This window comes from Bombus vancouverensis, chromosome 5 (genome assembly GCF_051014615.1).
Source record: "Bombus vancouverensis nearcticus chromosome 5, iyBomVanc1_principal, whole genome shotgun sequence".
Taxonomy (NCBI): domain Eukaryota; kingdom Metazoa; phylum Arthropoda; class Insecta; order Hymenoptera; family Apidae; genus Bombus; species Bombus vancouverensis.
In genome coordinates this window covers 10,889,999-10,904,462 of record NC_134915.1, presented here as the reverse complement: position 1 = coordinate 10,904,462, position 14,464 = coordinate 10,889,999, and the positions used below count along the sequence as shown (strand labels likewise).

Sequence of the window (14,464 nt, the reverse complement as noted above, 5' to 3'; positions counted from 1 at the left end):
GATTTATTTTATGGTTCTCAGTGTCAATATATGTGGAGTGTACATATATGTGTATTATGTAATTAATGTTACATCAATTATATTTATATTTATTTTGTATATTTGTTGGTAATAAAGAAACAATAACATCTAATAAACAAGGTATTCTAGAATACATTAAATTACATATATTAATTAAAATTATACTCAAATTCACAACGCGTAATTACAAACTTGAAAATATAACTATATCAATACGTATATATATTCTTTAAATTACTCATAGTTGCCTACAAATTTTGAGTTTTCTACAGCAACTGAAAAGATAGTTCAATTAGTCACAATGGTGACATTATGTAGATATAATATCACTTATTTGAATAAAGAAACTGATATAGATAATATTTTATTCAAAAAGATATGGTTAACAATAATATATATTAAAAACATGATTATTAAAAATAAAAGGATACTCATATTTAATATTTAGACTATATTTAATTTTACATTACATTTAATATTACCTGTAATATTGTAATATGTACTTAATTATAAATGATAACAAAATAGAAATTTTTTATTTGTAAATTGCACAATCTGTTACCTAAATAAATAACCATCTTCGGAGATGTAACATTTTCGGTTATATAAAAATAAACTACAAATTTTTACATCAAGTTTTACATGCGTATACAGATCTTTGTTTCACAGATTGGCAATACTGAACTCAGGACTCAGGATTGACAAGAAAGGAAGCAAACAAGGAAGCAACAAAAAGGAACCTGTTGTGCACAGAAGGCAGTGGAATGAAGATACGCCGCGAATACAAATCCCATAATGAACACCAAAATAAACCATGAATATGCTTCTAATTCATATAACGGAGGTATTTGTTTATTCGTTTTAAGTAACTGATATTATCATCTCCTGAATGTAGTAATATTAATAAAAAATATACATACTTTGTTAAGAACATAGTAAAGAAGAATTGAAAAACCGTCTGCTGGGCGTCCTTATGGCGTCTGCTAGAATGACGCTTGAAAAACAAATTTGATTTCCATATGTAAAAAAATAAAAATTAATTTTTTCGTAGTATTTTAATATTTTGCAATATTAAAAATGTAAAAAATTTTTTATTATTTTTATAGAATAACAAAGTTAATATTTAAGAATTTTTTCGAAGATCGTCATATGTCATAATGTTAATAAAGATTTATACATTTATTGTTCAATAAATATTAACATTTGGCACGATGAATAAAATGAAGATATATCACTGAAACTCCTTAATAAAGAATCGAAAATTCATTCCATAAGTTTATGTATTCTTTCACATTGCAAAATTTGTATAGTCATATTTTAAATAATGAAAAATGTAGGCTTATTAATTATTAACTATTAATTTTTTATTATATAAACTGGTTTGTTTTATTTACGAAATGAATATATACTAATTTTTTCTAAAAACTTTTTAAAAGTATACCATAATAACAAAATCATTTCATTTTGCAATAATGACCATTTTAGGTATTATGGGAAATGATAGTCCAGGTGCATTATTAGATATGCTTGCAGAAGTTGCATCTCAGACGTTACATTCAGAGAAAAAGCGTAGTAAATTATTATTACCATCACAATGCAAGTCAAAAACAGATTATGTAAAAAGGAAGGCTCATGAATTGACCTTTAATGTGCCACAGCTTCTCTCTATGCCTGCATCACAATTAGTTAAACAATTTTCTATTTTCACAAGTGATGAATTAAAAAGGCAATACTCATATACATGTGCTCTTGTCATTGGATGTGTACAAAAATATACTAGTTTTGCAAGCGAAGGAAGAGCAAGAATGTCTATTAAAGCACATTTAGCAGAACATTTAGAATATTTAAAAACTAATAAAGAAGCGTGTAAGTAAACATAACATTTACACCTGCTTATAAGGAAAGAAGTTATCTATTAATTATAAAACATAAATTATATTTTATAGATAAAACTTTTACTGCAAAGTCAGTAAGTTACAAAAATTATAAAATTAGTCCTCAAAGTAAGAAAAGCAGATTACAACAATCACGGAAACCGCAGGAAACATTAAATAAAGAGAATAAGAATGTTATTACAGAAAAATCAACAAATTACTTAAGAAATATTCTGTTAAATGATTCTACTTTTAATGAATTAGATAAAAAGAAAAATGTCGAAACAGTAGAAAATTCAAAAAAAATACATGATTCTGAACAGAAAGATACAGAAAGAATGGATTTTAAAGTTCTTGGAGATCATAGTTATTTTGAACGCTTAAAAGATGAAATTCCTAGCAAGAAAGAAACATCACCATTTAACAATTCTCTTGAAAATGTGACAGATGAAAATGTAAGTAGTAAATATGAAATAAAAATATAATTTGTGTAATTTTTAAATACAATCTTTTTCCTTATGTAGATTGTACTTATGGTTGTTGGTGCTGACAGTGTTCATATGAAAGAATATCCACGTATTAACAAAAAATTGTCAGAAAAAATCAATCAAAAATCTGATACCGTTTATTTGCCAGGTAACTGGATAAAACATTTATAATACTTTAATACATGTATTATATCCGAAAACATTGAAATGTACAGATGGTACAATAAATACAATTTTCTTACTATAATACTTTATATGTGTCATATTATCGTGTGTTTTATTTATATAATATAAATACATACATTTATGTTTATTTTTCTTTATTCATATGTAATATAAATATTTTGGTTTATTTCCAGAAATATCATGGCCAACTGAAAATGGTGACAAAAATACAGAAATTATAACTAGTAAACCCAAAGGGAAAGCAAAATTTATAGGTACTAGTAAAGAGGAAAGAGAAATGGCATTAGCTTTTATGGATCGTATAAAGAAAAAGGGAAATCCAACTGGAAGTAATCTCGAATGTCGAATTTGTAATCCACCACGAAGTTTCACAGCACCTACAACATTGGTGTCTCATTATCGCAGTCATGCTGGAATAAAACCATATGAGTGTCGTATATGCAGAGCAGTTTTTACGAGAAGACATAGTTTGAAATATCACATGTTAATTCATCAAAATCAGACGCGATTTACATGCGCTGATTGTGGAAAGAAATTTAGGCATCCATCACATTTCAGAGAACACAGACGTAGACATACTGGTGAAGCACCATTTGGATGTGATGATTGTGGACAACGGTAAGCAAAATGTAGAATACAATATATTAAAAATATTTATAATATAACACTTTTTTATTAAAAAAGATATTTTTATATTAATCAGATTTAAAACAAGAAACACTTACAAACGTCATTTAAAAACAAGACATGGAAAAGTTCTAACAACTACTGGAGAGTTGCTGTATCTGTCGGAAGAAGATTTTCAAAAAGTTCGAACTAATAGAAAGAAAAAGAATAATATAAATAAAGATCACATGATAGATGAGGGCATAATTGCAACAAAAACAATCATGCATTGTCAAAATGATAATGACCAATTACAAAATACTGCAACTGAGGAATATATTATAAATAATGATACCACTGATAGTGATAAAAATTGGAAATCAAGTGATACAATACAAATTATTAAAAATTGTTTTGAAACTTACGAGGTGTGTTCAGAACCTCATTTAAATAAGACTGAATCGATAGAGACTGAATTATCTATAAAAAATAGAGTTTTTAATAAAGACGAAAATAGTTTATCAGATGAATATCCAGATAAAGTAGAAGATAAACTGCCACAGTTGCAAAGTGGTTCTTATATTAAGTTAGAAATAGTTAAAGATGGAAATAATCAAATTATATGTCATGATAATGTTGGTCAACCTGAAATAATTTATCATAATATAAATGAAACACCATCATATATTAAAGTAGAATATAGCAACTTAGTTAATGATTTAGAAAATGAGAATAGTATAGAATTTCAAGAAAATTTTAAGTTTTCTGAAAATCAAATTAAGAATCCTATACAAATAATTAATGAAACTGAAAATTATTTTGATGAAGAATCCAATAATTCTGTAAGTGAACAACAAACAAAATTAATGCAAGTAGATACCCATATTAAAACGAAGAACAAAGATAGCAATAAACATATAATACTTAGTCAAGAACATATCAAATATGAAAAAGAAAATAGTGATATTACTACTCTTAATTGCAAACCTTTTCAAGAAATGGAGACCCATGAGATTGTTTCAGAAGACTTAATAGATTTAAATACATTGCAAGGAATTAATCAAATTACTAATAAAACAATATCAATTACGGATACCTTAGCGAACCAAAATGAAGATTGTCTATTACAAGAAGATAAAAAATTAAGCAATTATCAAACAGTTATAACAAATTTGATAAAGAATCGAGTGATTGTATCTCCAAATTATGTTTTTGAAAAAGATCAAAAGTTATTAAACCAAGTTGAGCAACGCTTATATATTCATAATGAACCTTTAACTAGTATAGTAGTACAAAATAAATGCATTAATATATTTCCACAAACCCAATCAAAAACACAATTAAATAAAAGTAAAAAATTTACACTCTTGAATAAACACATGCAAGCTATTAATGTAAAGCAAAATGAAAATCAAAATACAATTTTATTGTTGACCAATAATACGTTACAAAATAATATCCTTAAAATTGATCAAAATAATACTGCTGATACTGAAATTAAAGAACAGATATTTGAGAAAAGTAAGTAAGCATTAAAAGTTTTTTAATTTTTTCTGAATCAGGCATTCGCATTAAAAAAGATATAATTTTAAGATAAATTTCCTATTTCTATAGATACAGTTTTAATAAAAATACACTTGTAGTATAAATAATACTACAATAACGTTTTGAATTTTTGTATATGTAAATATTGTTAGAAGAAGTGTAGATTTAATAATTTTTTATTATTTGAAGAAAGAAAGTTCAATATATATAATAATAATTCTTCAAAAAAGAATGCATTTAATAAAATATTTTTACATGATTTCAATCATACAAAACACAGTATTAGCATAACTTTGATATATAATAAAGTTTAAAAATTGAATAAAAATGCATTTATATATATACATACACATATATTGTTTTCAAGTGACATAAAATTATTTCTAAAACTGTTTAACCTATAATTTCTGGAAACAAATTATAGATGTCACAAAGTTTTTATTAGGCATTCCAGATGTTAAAGTTGAAAAAATAGCGTTTATTAAATTTTCTATAACAATTTTTTATGTATATATTAACAAATCAATTATACAAAAGTTATTATTAATTTACTTACTACAATAGAAATATAGATACTTAATAACAATTATATTTGTTTGTGTGCCAAATATTGGAAAATGTAGTACAAATTCATAATTTGCTTAGTCAAACAGAAATTTTTAATATCACTGGTGGTTGCTTTCCAAGTTCTCATATATTTTGCTTAAATGAATTACAAAAATATTGTTTATTATATTTTATATTTATTTTAAGCAATTTATGGAGAATGTATTACTTGTTTCTATTTGTAGCACACTTTCTTCTTTTATACATATAGATCATATTTTTATCGCAAAATGTAAACAGCAAATAATCATTCATTGTGCTATCTTTTTTAATATTTTGAAATACTTATATTTCTTCAAATATAGCTCAAAAATGTCTTCCATAAAAATTTAAAGTTTTCTTGATATTATACATATTCTCAACGTTTTCTTATAAAAATATATAAACAATTTATTATTATTATCTTCAGATATTAATGTTCAAGGAATAATATAATATATTGAATATATTTTCTGAAAATAGTTGAGTAATTTATATTGCAGTATTTCATTACAGAAAAATAAATTCTAAAAACTCAAATTATTATACGTAGGTGACTTTTAAAAATTTTCTTTCGCTCAAAACAATGATTATAAATATCAATGAATAAAAATAATAGTGAAATTAACATGCATAAATAACAAATTCGGGTTTTTTACTGCTTGAAGCTTAATATTGAAAATTTGTACAAAAATTTGTATATCTTTTCTAAAGATAAAGTACAACTAAAACTTTTTAATGAAAATATATTTTAATGTAAAGTTTCAAAAATAAAAATGTGAGTGTCTTAAGGTATATGAATAAGACAGAAGCATTTCCTGTATCACTGTAGAAACATGTAAACAAATGAATTGATTAAATATTATATAAAACATAAAAGGAAAGAAGTAAAAAATTATTTTCGCAAAAATTTATATATTACGAAATATAATGTGCCTTGCAGGTATGATAAAGTTGGTTATTAATAGTATATCATAAATACAATAATAATTACATAAAAAATATTCATACATATACTTTGTACTAATTTTTTATTATCATTTGTAATAAACGTTAAAGGTTTATAACAATGTTAATATAAAAAGTAATTTTAGTTATATATTGTATTTTTATACTCATTTTGTACTTAAAACAATAAAATGTTTAAAAGTTATTTGATAATATAATTATGAACAAAATATACATTTTCTCAAAATATATTGTATAGTGATGTGTAATTCTCAGCTTTTTATAGTTTTGAATATTTTTGTAATTCCCAATTTTTTATATCTATAGAAACTTGACAACAGCAATAAAGGAAGAAGAGTAATACAAATGTACTATACCATGTATCTGTAATGAAACATGCAAAAATTTAAAGTAAACAACTCTGTGAACTACACAAAAATTATATAATACATATTTGTTCACTTTTATTTGAAATAATAAAGTTGTAAATAAGTTGTAAAATACAATAAAATAGTACCATGTAGTATTCTAGAGATGTAAATATTTCCAATTTCTTCTCCAACAAAAAAGTAAAAATTAGATATTACAGAAATTGCTAATAGAGGACTTGCTAAGATGCAATGAAATCGTCTCGCATTTGTTTCTGACAGATATCTTTTTCGTACATTTAAAAAATATTTGTTTTTACCAGTTAATTTGATTAAACTTTCAATATTTAATCCTACAAAATTTAGAAATGCCCAAATAAAAATGTTTATCTGCATCCCATGCCATAAAAAAACGAATGTAAAACATAAAAACGAGGCGAGTAATTTGTTAAAATTTGATTTCAATGAAGGTACATAAATATACCTGAAAAATATTTTGTTTTTTGAAAATTTTCGTTACAATTACACATCATATTTATATATTTCAATCATACCTAATAAGAAACTTGTATAAGCCTTGATCAAAATATTTCCACATGTCAGAATACAAATGAATTCTTGCTACACATTTAGGTTGAGGGGGAGCTTTTACATTATCTATTGCACATAAAGTGTGATTGAGTCCATATACTACGACATACTTAATTAAAAAAAATTGCCCCATACAATATCCTAATCCATATAAAGCCCATGGATTTAAATCCTTAATAACCTGTTTTTATGAAAAGAAATAGATAGATTTTCAGTGAAAAATACTATATGTAGAAAAATAATTTTACCTCTAGATGATATTGTATTGCACTAAAATAAAGAAAATGCAAAAACAAGTTAGCGAACAGTATCCAGAAAATGTATCTAATGACATTAAAAAGAAAATTTCCAAGATTTGCAGGTCTCAAAAATTGAAATGATCCTTTTACCTGTAAGAATGTAAAAACGTATTTCTCATTTGTTCTCAATAATTAAAAACAAACACGATTTTAATAAAATATGATACATACAGAATTAATGAATTCCTGATATAAAACTAGTGGTCCTAAGGATAATGTAGGCAAATATAAACAATATGCCAATTTGTATAAAAGATTTTGTACAAAAAAGAGTATATAATCACATTTATTTTCTAAATGTGATTTTATATTATCCATACTGTAGCTAATGCTTCTTAGTTGAACCCAACATAATATATGAGTTAAAATGTAGTGTTCTTCATCATTTAATTTCAATGTATTTTGGAAGGAACCACCCGGAATTTTAAGAAAATGTATTATAAATAAAAATAATATATTTATCATCCATATAATAGATTTGCCACGTTTGTATGTTAAAATATAGAGTATACTTGGATGCATTAATGCACATAACATACTGAAGGTTCCAATACAATAATACAAAAATAATAAAGATATAAGGATGTACCAACAACACAATAGCTGCAGAAACATATAACATTGTTAGTGAAATAATTAGAGAAAAATAACAAAATATAGAATAATACTAAATTGTCACACCATAGAATTTGATATAATCTTTATAAAATGACTGATAAAGTGATGTAGAAATAACCAAGGTATTAATTTTATCATCAATGGTACCCATATTCTCCATTCTTCATCAGAAACATCTTGTTTCCTTCCAATCCATGTCCATCCTGGTGCAAAATCACCATACAAATCATCATAATTAGTAAAATCTAAAAGTTATGTATATAGTTTGAAATATAGATATACATTTATAACAGATAGACATAAAATAAATGCTTAAATTCTTACAAGAATTAATTAAAAATACTTTATAAATGGAATATAATACTGCACCAGTCCACAGAAGAAAATATAAGAAACTTTCATATTTATATAATTTAATAATCCTGTCCGTTGCCGAAGTCATTTCCAATTACAATTAAATTTATCGATTTGTTTTTGTTACAGTTATTGTTTTTATTCTTCAATCATTATTGATAAAGGATCGTAAGATTTTTACGTTATACATTTTGTTAAAAGTTGATTTATTGAGGTTTGAATGAAGGTACTGTAATTTATTTCAGAACCGTCGAAAACAATTATTTAAAAAACATAAATGGTGGTAAATACTAGAGGTAAAATGTATCAAGTTTTATATCTGAGATTAGGTTAGGCCTCAAAAGTATCATTTATGTTAGGTTAATAATAAAATTATATTAATTCAATATATTGAATACTACTTAGAAATGTATCTTACACAGTATAGTGAAAAATAAAAGGATTCAGATATCCATTATCTGTAAATATTTATTTCTATTAAAAAAATCGGATTTTATGTTATTACTGTAATAATAAATATGAAATGATATTTTTCAAATAAAATTTTATTTTTAGAAGACGAAATAAATAGGTTAAATACAACAAAGTTAGTAAATTACTTGAACACATAGTATAATTATAAAATATGCATTCAGTTATACATATTTAATTATATGTTAATGTAAAGTACAATAGGACAATGATCACTGCCATACACTTTATCCCTTATAACATTGTCACAAACATTATCCTTAATTTGTTCTGATACCAAAAAATAATCTAGTCTCCTATATAAAAGATTATAAAATATAATATGAAGATTACATTTTTAATATTTAAATTCATAATAAACAAATTTTTTATACTCACCATCCTATATTTTTACTACGTGCATTAGCAAAATATGACCAAAATGTGTATGCACCTTCCTTATCAGGATATAAAGCTCTAAAAGTATCCACAAATCCTGCATTTAAGAAATCTGTCATACCACTTCGTTCTTCTTCTGTAAATCCAGCATTTTTTTTATTCGTGTCTGGATTTTTGAGATCTAAACGAATTATGAAAGTAGTTTTTATAATTTCATTAATTTTCAAAAATTAGGAAGAAATAATTTAATGAATAAAAAGAATTCTACCTATTTTTTGATGAGCAACATTCATATCACCACAAATAATAACAGGTTTCTTTTCATCCAGATTCTTTACATAAGCTTTAAAAGCTTCGTTCCATTTTAATCTTTTTGGCAATGTTATTAATTTTTGACCAGCATTAGGAACATCTGTATACAGTTACAAAATTTAGTACATAATATCCACAGATTTTTATCCATATAAAGTCCGAATAACTTACAAACATTAACTAAGTAGAAATTTGAATATTCTGCAGTAATTAATCTCCCTTCGCTATCAAATTCAACATTATCTAAACCATATTTTATATCAATTGGTTTTTCTTTTGTATATAATGCAACACCACAATATCCAGGTTTTTTACCTATTTATAACATATATATAATTTGTTATTTTATAAATAAAAATTTATAATAGATTAAAAAAAAGATCCTTACTCTCAAGAAAATAATAATGATATCCATTTAATTTAACTTCTTCAGGTAACTTATTTTTATCACATTTGGTCTCTTGTAATGCAATTATGTCTGCATCTTCTTTCAACATATATTCCATTCCATTTTTCTAAATCAATATAATATCAAACTGACATAAAATTTCATTAAAAGCTACAGAATATAATAAAATTGTTACCATACTTTAATGACTGCTCTTATGCCAGAAACATTCCAACTGGAAATTTTTAAATTATATTTATTTCCTTTTGCATTTAACTTTGAACAACCAAAATCAATTTCATTTAAATTTGTATCTATTCTATTCAAAACTGATTTTTTGTCTGTTTTGAAACGCTTTGCAGTAGGTTCTTCGTTATCATCTGTATTACGTTTAGACCTTTTCTTTGTTGCTTCTGATTTTACTTTATTCTTTTTTTCACTTTTAATTTCCATAGAATTTTCCTGATTCAAAATAAAAGCAAAATAAATATTTCTTTTATAAATTACTCAATATTTTGCAGTAACATATTCTATAACTGAATTACATAAAACATCTTGAACAAAGTGTTGCAATTACATTTATAAAAATATATATCCTAACACAAAATTATTGTTTTATTACACTGATAAAAATATTTAAAGTATGATTTATTTAATTGTCTAACCTTTGGAGTTCGAGTTTGTTTTGGAGGCATGTTGATTACGTTGTTACACAGAAATCGCTAAAAAATTATTTATATTATGATATTAACAATATCGAAATGACTTTTTTTATTCTATTTTACTATGTCATAAATGTTTGATCTATTTTAATATATCTAAAACATATAAAGGATATAACACACAAAGAGTAGTACGTTACCGGCACGATCCTGAAGGAAGTTTGAAAACTGCGCGATATCATGAATCTAATTCAATTGACTGTTTAACATACACGTATACTAAAAGAGAAAAATTTACATAAAGACAGACAACGTATTTAGGAAGATGAATTATTAATTCTTAAATTAAATATCTTGCATATATTGTTCTTTTATATTATGAATTTTTTAATTACCATAATTGAATTATTAAATTTATAGATAGAATATTAAAATTTATATTTAATTTGAAACTTAGAAATTTATAAAATGATAAGATACATATTTAAAACAAATGTATAATAAATGTGATACCTGGTAATACGAAATGTGAATGTGAAGTAATAGTAATAGCAGATAATAGTAGAGAGGAATTTCCTCTATGATAATAGTATATAGCTACGTAATTTATTTCTGAAAAAAATATATTTATTAAGAAAAATATTATGTGATCTTAAATTTAATACAAATTTCTATAAATTTAAATAATATCAAAAATAATTTATTGTTTATTTCTCTTTCAACATAGTACACACTATTTACATCGAAAGATAGTGAAAATGATTTATATTTCTTGATCTCAAAAAATTTTCATTTCATAATTTTTATGCATCATTTAATATGTATACATAATTTGCATTGATGATACTTTTTCCAAGAAGGAGCTTAGTTAAAGGAGATATATTTAAGTTGGTACGAGAGTATTCCAACTTTAAACATCAGTAACTTTATAATTCATTTGATGTAATCTTAATTTCCTTCTTAACGACTATATGAGAGCTTATAGGTATCAATAAGTGGGCCTAGACCCTAGTATGCATGTCAAAGCATCGATAGATGTAATAGCTGGTGACTGGTGCCTGTGTGGTCAATTGGCTATACCTGCCTATACACGCCATGGTCTGTTTAACGGGGGGGGGGGGGGTTTAAGGTTAATTCGTACAAAAAAGGCATGTTTTGTGAATTTTTTCTGACGATATAGTTAACATTTTTTTTTTAAAACCAATAGTACATTAAAATATGACATTCGAAGAATATTGTATAAAATTTTCACGGAGAAATATTAAAAAATACGGCAATGGCAGCAATTTTTCGGACGTGTCTCGGAAAAAAGTATAATTGCGGTGCCCCTCAGAACGTGGTGCTGGGTCATCAGAAATCAAAAAGTTAAAGTTCATTCGTTAGGTAACAGCTTTCCCCAGGTAACGCTGCGAAGATTTTTTCGAAATTTCAATTTTTCACTTTTTTGGAACACTTTGAAGGAAAAAACGCGATTTTGTGCGAAAATTTTCGGCTAATTTGTTATTTTAAAATAAAAATAATTAACAAATTTGAAAAAACTCTACAGCATTACCTCGAAAATTATGTACAGAAGTAGTTTTCAAAATTTCAACAGGATTGGTGCAGTAGTTTTGAAGTAATTGGGGGCACCGACTTTGAAAACGTGAGTTGTGGGGAAAACGCTTTAAAGTTTTGAATACTAAAAAATCTGGTATAAAACGTTCATAAGCGAATTTTATCGGTTCACCTCTTCACTAGCGTAGTAATTGTTGAAAAGACTAATAAAAAATCAATTATCCTATAATATTTTTCATGATCCTTCGTAATTTGATCTTCAACAGTCACTTTTATTTTTTTAGTTGACGCGCTATTTGTTGAAGTGCCTTCGTATTTACGTTTATGCGGAGGTACAATTTTTCTAGGTCGATATAATCTCGAACCAGTTGATTGTCTATCAGATCTAGTAACTTTTTTAGGCATTTTAGTAATAATTTAACACAAAACTTAATGAAAATAGAATATTTACTCCTACACTAAATTTTTTACTCTACACTGACAAAATATACAGTACAGGTATAAGGAGGTTTGTACTTAAGTCGTTAAGTACTATAAATAGATCTGGGGGTAAGATTAGGTATTATATAGAGAAAAAAATGTCTGCGAAGTAACAATAGCACGCTCGGGTCGAGTAGGTAATATCATCCGACATGTATAAAAATACTCGTAACTTCGTCAATTTTGCTCCAATCGACTTGAAATTTTGACACAATATTCTTAAGATGTTATGCATTCAATTAAAAAAATAAAAAAATGCAAAAAAAAATTTAAAACCTTCCCCCCCCCTTAAGGTTCCATCGTACGATCATATAAATAGATCTCGATCACGTTTCGGTATTCGCTAGGGTAAACCGACCGAATATTGAGTCTTAAAAAATCAATATGGAAGACCAACAAAGTTTGCGTTCTTACGAGACAGACAGAAATGAATAAAGTGCCTGTGTTTTGTGTAATATTCATAGCATGTCACGCATGCGCAGAACGAGAACCTTGTTGTCCTCCATGTTGATTTTTCATAAATAGTCACAACTTAATTTTCGGACGGTTTTTCCTAGGTTTCGGCAGTATATAAGTGTAGTGCCGTTTATATGACCGTGGTCGTGGGTTCTGTGTTGTACTTATGTGTCTTATCCCTGTAAGAAAAAATTCCAGCACAGGGGAAGAAGGAAGGATTTGAGACAGACGAAATATCTACCTTTCTATTGATCTTTCTGATACAGATTTGCTTATGCTAAGCTCGTATGATATTAATGTTAATAGACTTAAGTGATTATGTGTACCTGTATGAATACATCATCAAATTAAATATGTTTAGTAATAAAAAGAACAATTTACCACCGAGACCTCATATTCCGGATTCTGAACATATATTAGAAGACCTTAATAATGCTCCTATAGATGACATAGCATTTAAAATAATTAATAAAGGTATTATTTACTTAGTTACTTTACTATAAATAACTGTAATAAGAATATTAAACTAATGTTTCAAGTCGTAACTTCATTGTTTGCTTAATTATATATGTTTACTTCTTATAACAATTGTGTCATTATTTATTAATATTAATCTATGCGAAAATAAAAATTTTGTTCCCAGATAAAACTTTTGGAGAACATTCAATAAACACAAATACTTCTGATACCTATCAGAAGGTAAAGATGTATTTAAGTATAAAACAACAGTTAAGATATTTGGAAACTACCCTTGCAGAAAGAGAACAACAGCTGAAAGCTGATAACGAAGAAATAAGAAAACTTGCAGACAATATTAAGAAACAAGCACAAGCTGCATTAATAACATAAATTTTTTATATTTATAAATTCTACTGAAATCAACTGATTAATCCTTCATATGAAAAAAATTTTAATATATAATCATTATCAATTTCATATTGTTTTAATTATTAATGTAATGTACTAAAAATTAGCTAATTATGCAAAGTAATACTTATCATAATACATATATTTATATTTTAATTTATACATGTGTGTGTAGATATTTTTATATAAAATATTAATACCCCCTCTATTATACATATAATTAACTTTTTATAAAAATAAATATACATAATTATTCCTCTATATTATTTGTATATCAAAATATGTATATATTTATGTATGTTATATATTATGTATATATGTATATATTTGAATAATTTAATACATACAATTAATTGATTTTTCTTAAATTAATCTTAATTGTAAATCTTTACATATTCTACATGATATATTAT

The 14,464-nt window shown here is 25.2% G+C and overlaps 4 protein-coding genes across 5 annotated transcripts; 2 read left to right on the top strand and 2 right to left on the bottom strand.

Moving 5' to 3' along the window:
• Positions 1–81: 81 nt before the first annotated feature.
• LOC117163108 (uncharacterized) lies at positions 82–6,779 on the top strand. 2 transcript variants are annotated; one of them, XM_076618707.1, is made up of 8 exons: positions 82–141; positions 691–865; positions 1,507–1,887; positions 1,968–2,350; positions 2,420–2,531; positions 2,743–3,187; positions 3,273–6,248; positions 6,581–6,779. In XM_076618707.1, the coding sequence occupies exons 2-7, from the start codon at positions 817–819 to the stop codon at positions 4,702–4,704; spliced, it is 2,802 nt and encodes a 933-aa protein (XP_076474822.1). In that variant the 5' UTR covers positions 82–141; positions 691–816; the 3' UTR covers positions 4,705–6,248; positions 6,581–6,779. The 2 variants fall into 2 exon arrangements, with proteins under 2 accessions (XP_076474822.1, XP_033201015.2); XM_033345124.2 differs by lacking the exon at positions 82–141 and having other exon boundaries at positions 609–865.
• On the bottom strand, positions 6,313–8,874 carry rasp (protein-cysteine N-palmitoyltransferase Rasp). Its single transcript, XM_033345134.2, has 7 exons — positions 8,454–8,874; positions 8,193–8,374; positions 7,683–8,114; positions 7,461–7,601; positions 7,176–7,393; positions 6,771–7,105; positions 6,313–6,637 (listed from the first exon to the last, which is right to left on the bottom strand). The coding sequence occupies exons 1-7, from the start codon at positions 8,569–8,571 to the stop codon at positions 6,534–6,536; spliced, it is 1,530 nt and encodes a 509-aa protein (XP_033201025.2). The 5' UTR covers positions 8,572–8,874; the 3' UTR covers positions 6,313–6,533.
• Positions 8,875–9,007: 133 nt separating this feature from the next.
• Rrp1 (Recombination repair protein 1) lies at positions 9,008–12,976 on the bottom strand. The gene is made up of 10 exons (XM_033345211.2): positions 12,421–12,976; positions 11,208–11,306; positions 10,895–10,973; positions 10,698–10,754; positions 10,234–10,494; positions 10,033–10,159; positions 9,816–9,959; positions 9,601–9,744; positions 9,333–9,513; positions 9,008–9,250 (listed from the first exon to the last, which is right to left on the bottom strand). Exons 3-10 carry the CDS (start codon positions 10,934–10,936, stop codon positions 9,133–9,135), a joined length of 1,074 nt encoding a protein of 357 aa, XP_033201102.1. The 5' UTR covers positions 10,937–10,973; positions 11,208–11,306; positions 12,421–12,976; the 3' UTR covers positions 9,008–9,132.
• A 252-nt stretch (positions 12,977–13,228) lies between these two features.
• Positions 13,229–14,419, top strand: LOC117163188 (uncharacterized). Its single transcript, XM_033345242.2, has 2 exons — positions 13,229–13,658; positions 13,828–14,419. The coding sequence occupies exons 1-2, from the start codon at positions 13,472–13,474 to the stop codon at positions 14,031–14,033; spliced, it is 393 nt and encodes a 130-aa protein (XP_033201133.1). The 5' UTR covers positions 13,229–13,471; the 3' UTR covers positions 14,034–14,419.
• Positions 14,420–14,464: the final 45 nt, after the last annotated feature.

Coding starts and splice junctions, on each gene's coding strand:
- LOC117163108 (XM_076618707.1), top strand. CDS start 817: ATGAACACCAAAATAAACCATGAATATGCTTCTAATTCATATAACGGA. Junction 866..1,506: donor TTCTAATTCATATAACGGAG/GTATTTGTTTAT, acceptor TGACCATTTTAG/GTATTATGGGAAATGATAGT. Junction 2,532..2,742: donor TGATACCGTTTATTTGCCAG/GTAACTGGATAA, acceptor GTTTATTTCCAG/AAATATCATGGCCAACTGAA.
- LOC117163188 (XM_033345242.2), top strand. CDS start 13,472: ATGATATTAATGTTAATAGACTTAAGTGATTATGTGTACCTGTATGAA. Junction 13,659..13,827: donor ATTTAAAATAATTAATAAAG/GTATTATTTACT, acceptor TTTTGTTCCCAG/ATAAAACTTTTGGAGAACAT.
- Rrp1 (XM_033345211.2), bottom strand. CDS start 10,936: ATGATATCGCGCAGTTTTCAAACTTCCTTCAGGATCGTGCCG. Junction 10,755..10,894: donor CTTCCTTCAGGATCGTGCCG/GTAACGTACTAC, acceptor ATAATTTTTTAG/CGATTTCTGTGTAACAACGT. Junction 9,960..10,032: donor TCATTATTATTTTCTTGAGA/GTAAGGATCTTT, acceptor TGTTATAAATAG/GTAAAAAACCTGGATATTGT.
- rasp (XM_033345134.2), bottom strand. CDS start 8,571: ATGACTTCGGCAACGGACAGGATTATTAAATTATATAAATATGAAAGT. Junction 8,375..8,453: donor AGTATTTTTAATTAATTCTT/GTAAGAATTTAA, acceptor CATAACTTTTAG/ATTTTACTAATTATGATGAT. Junction 7,106..7,175: donor TTATACAAGTTTCTTATTAG/GTATGATTGAAA, acceptor AATATTTTTCAG/GTATATTTATGTACCTTCAT.